The 1,049-nt window shown below is 72.6% G+C and overlaps 1 protein-coding gene across 1 annotated transcript in view; it reads right to left on the bottom strand.

The window, feature by feature from the left end:
- The window catches only part of LOC109301600 (rac GTPase-activating protein 1-like), a 16,110-nt gene that overhangs the window by 14,090 nt on the left and 971 nt on the right, over nt 1–1,049 (bottom strand). Inside the window, exons 3-5 of the mRNA XM_019522835.1 lie at nt 894–1,043; nt 726–814; nt 428–506 (exon numbers count right to left, since the gene is read on the bottom strand). Coding sequence (XP_019378380.1) covers nt 428–506; nt 726–814; nt 894–1,043 — 318 coding nt within the window. The remainder of the gene's footprint in view (nt 1–427; nt 507–725; nt 815–893; nt 1,044–1,049) is intronic.

Below are 1,049 nucleotides of genomic sequence, written 5' to 3' on the forward strand. Positions count from 1 at the left end.
GCATCAGGGCTGGGAGCTGAGCCCCGGGGACAAGCCAGGGCCCAGAGCCACCATCCTGAGCCCTGCAGGTCCTTGCTGTGGCCCCCACACCCCTTGCAGCTGCACCCCCAGCCCCACGACCCCGGCCCCCGGGAGCAGCTTGCTGCAGGGGCCTGGCCCAGGACAGACCCGCAGGCTCCGTGCAGCAGACCCCAGGCGTCCAGGCACTGGGCTCCCCGTAGCCCGGGGGCCACGTGTCCTGCCCCTATGCTGCAGGGCCTGAGCAAACCGTGCCCTTATTGCCACACTCGGGGCTGCTGGTGAGCCAGTCTCAGGGTGGCAGAGACCAGCTCAGGGGCCACTGGGCTCTTGCTACCCCCCCGGGTCTATCTCTGGACCCAGCTGGGATGGGGCATGACCCTCAACCCCCTCGCCGACGAGCTCCTACCAGGTCATCGTCCGTGGGGTCGTAGCTGATGCCGGAATGGGACAGGAGCGAGGCACCCGACTCGTCCACCACGGACAGCCTGTAGCAGGGCCAGGGTCAGTGCCAGCCGAGCCCCCTGCGCACAGCCACGTGTGCCACAAGCCGCGGACTCGGGCGCAGGCTGTGCCAGCTCTGCCAGGCCGGCCGTGTGGGCACAGGCCGGGGACCGGAGCAACGGGCACCGCCAGGCTCTGGAGTCTCTGCCGGGTGCCGGCCACAGCAGGCAGGCTCAGGCCAGCCCCAGCCCCCCAGCGCTCACCGTCTCCCCAGGGCCAGGCTGCAGGCGGTGCCGCAGGGACCCAAGGGCTCCTGCATCAGGTAGCTGCAGATCAGCCGGAGCTGCCGGTCCTGCGGGGCGGGGGGCGGGTCAGGGGGCAGCGCCCAGAGGGACCCGGGACCCCAGCCGCCGCCGGCCTGCGCCCCACACCTGCTTCTCCAGCTCGGCCTCGGCGCGCTGCCGGCGCCGCATCTCCACCTCCACCTGGTTGCGCGCGTGCTTGAGCTTGACCTCCAGCGTCGCGCGCTCCGCCTGCGCCCGCGCCAGCTGCTCCCGCGCCCGGTGCCCGTCCTGCTCCAGCTGCGC

The sequence above is a fragment of the Gavialis gangeticus genome, unplaced genomic scaffold (genome assembly GCF_001723915.1).
Source record: "Gavialis gangeticus isolate Ggan-Ray unplaced genomic scaffold, GavGan_comp1, whole genome shotgun sequence".
Classification (NCBI taxonomy): domain Eukaryota; kingdom Metazoa; phylum Chordata; order Crocodylia; family Gavialidae; genus Gavialis; species Gavialis gangeticus.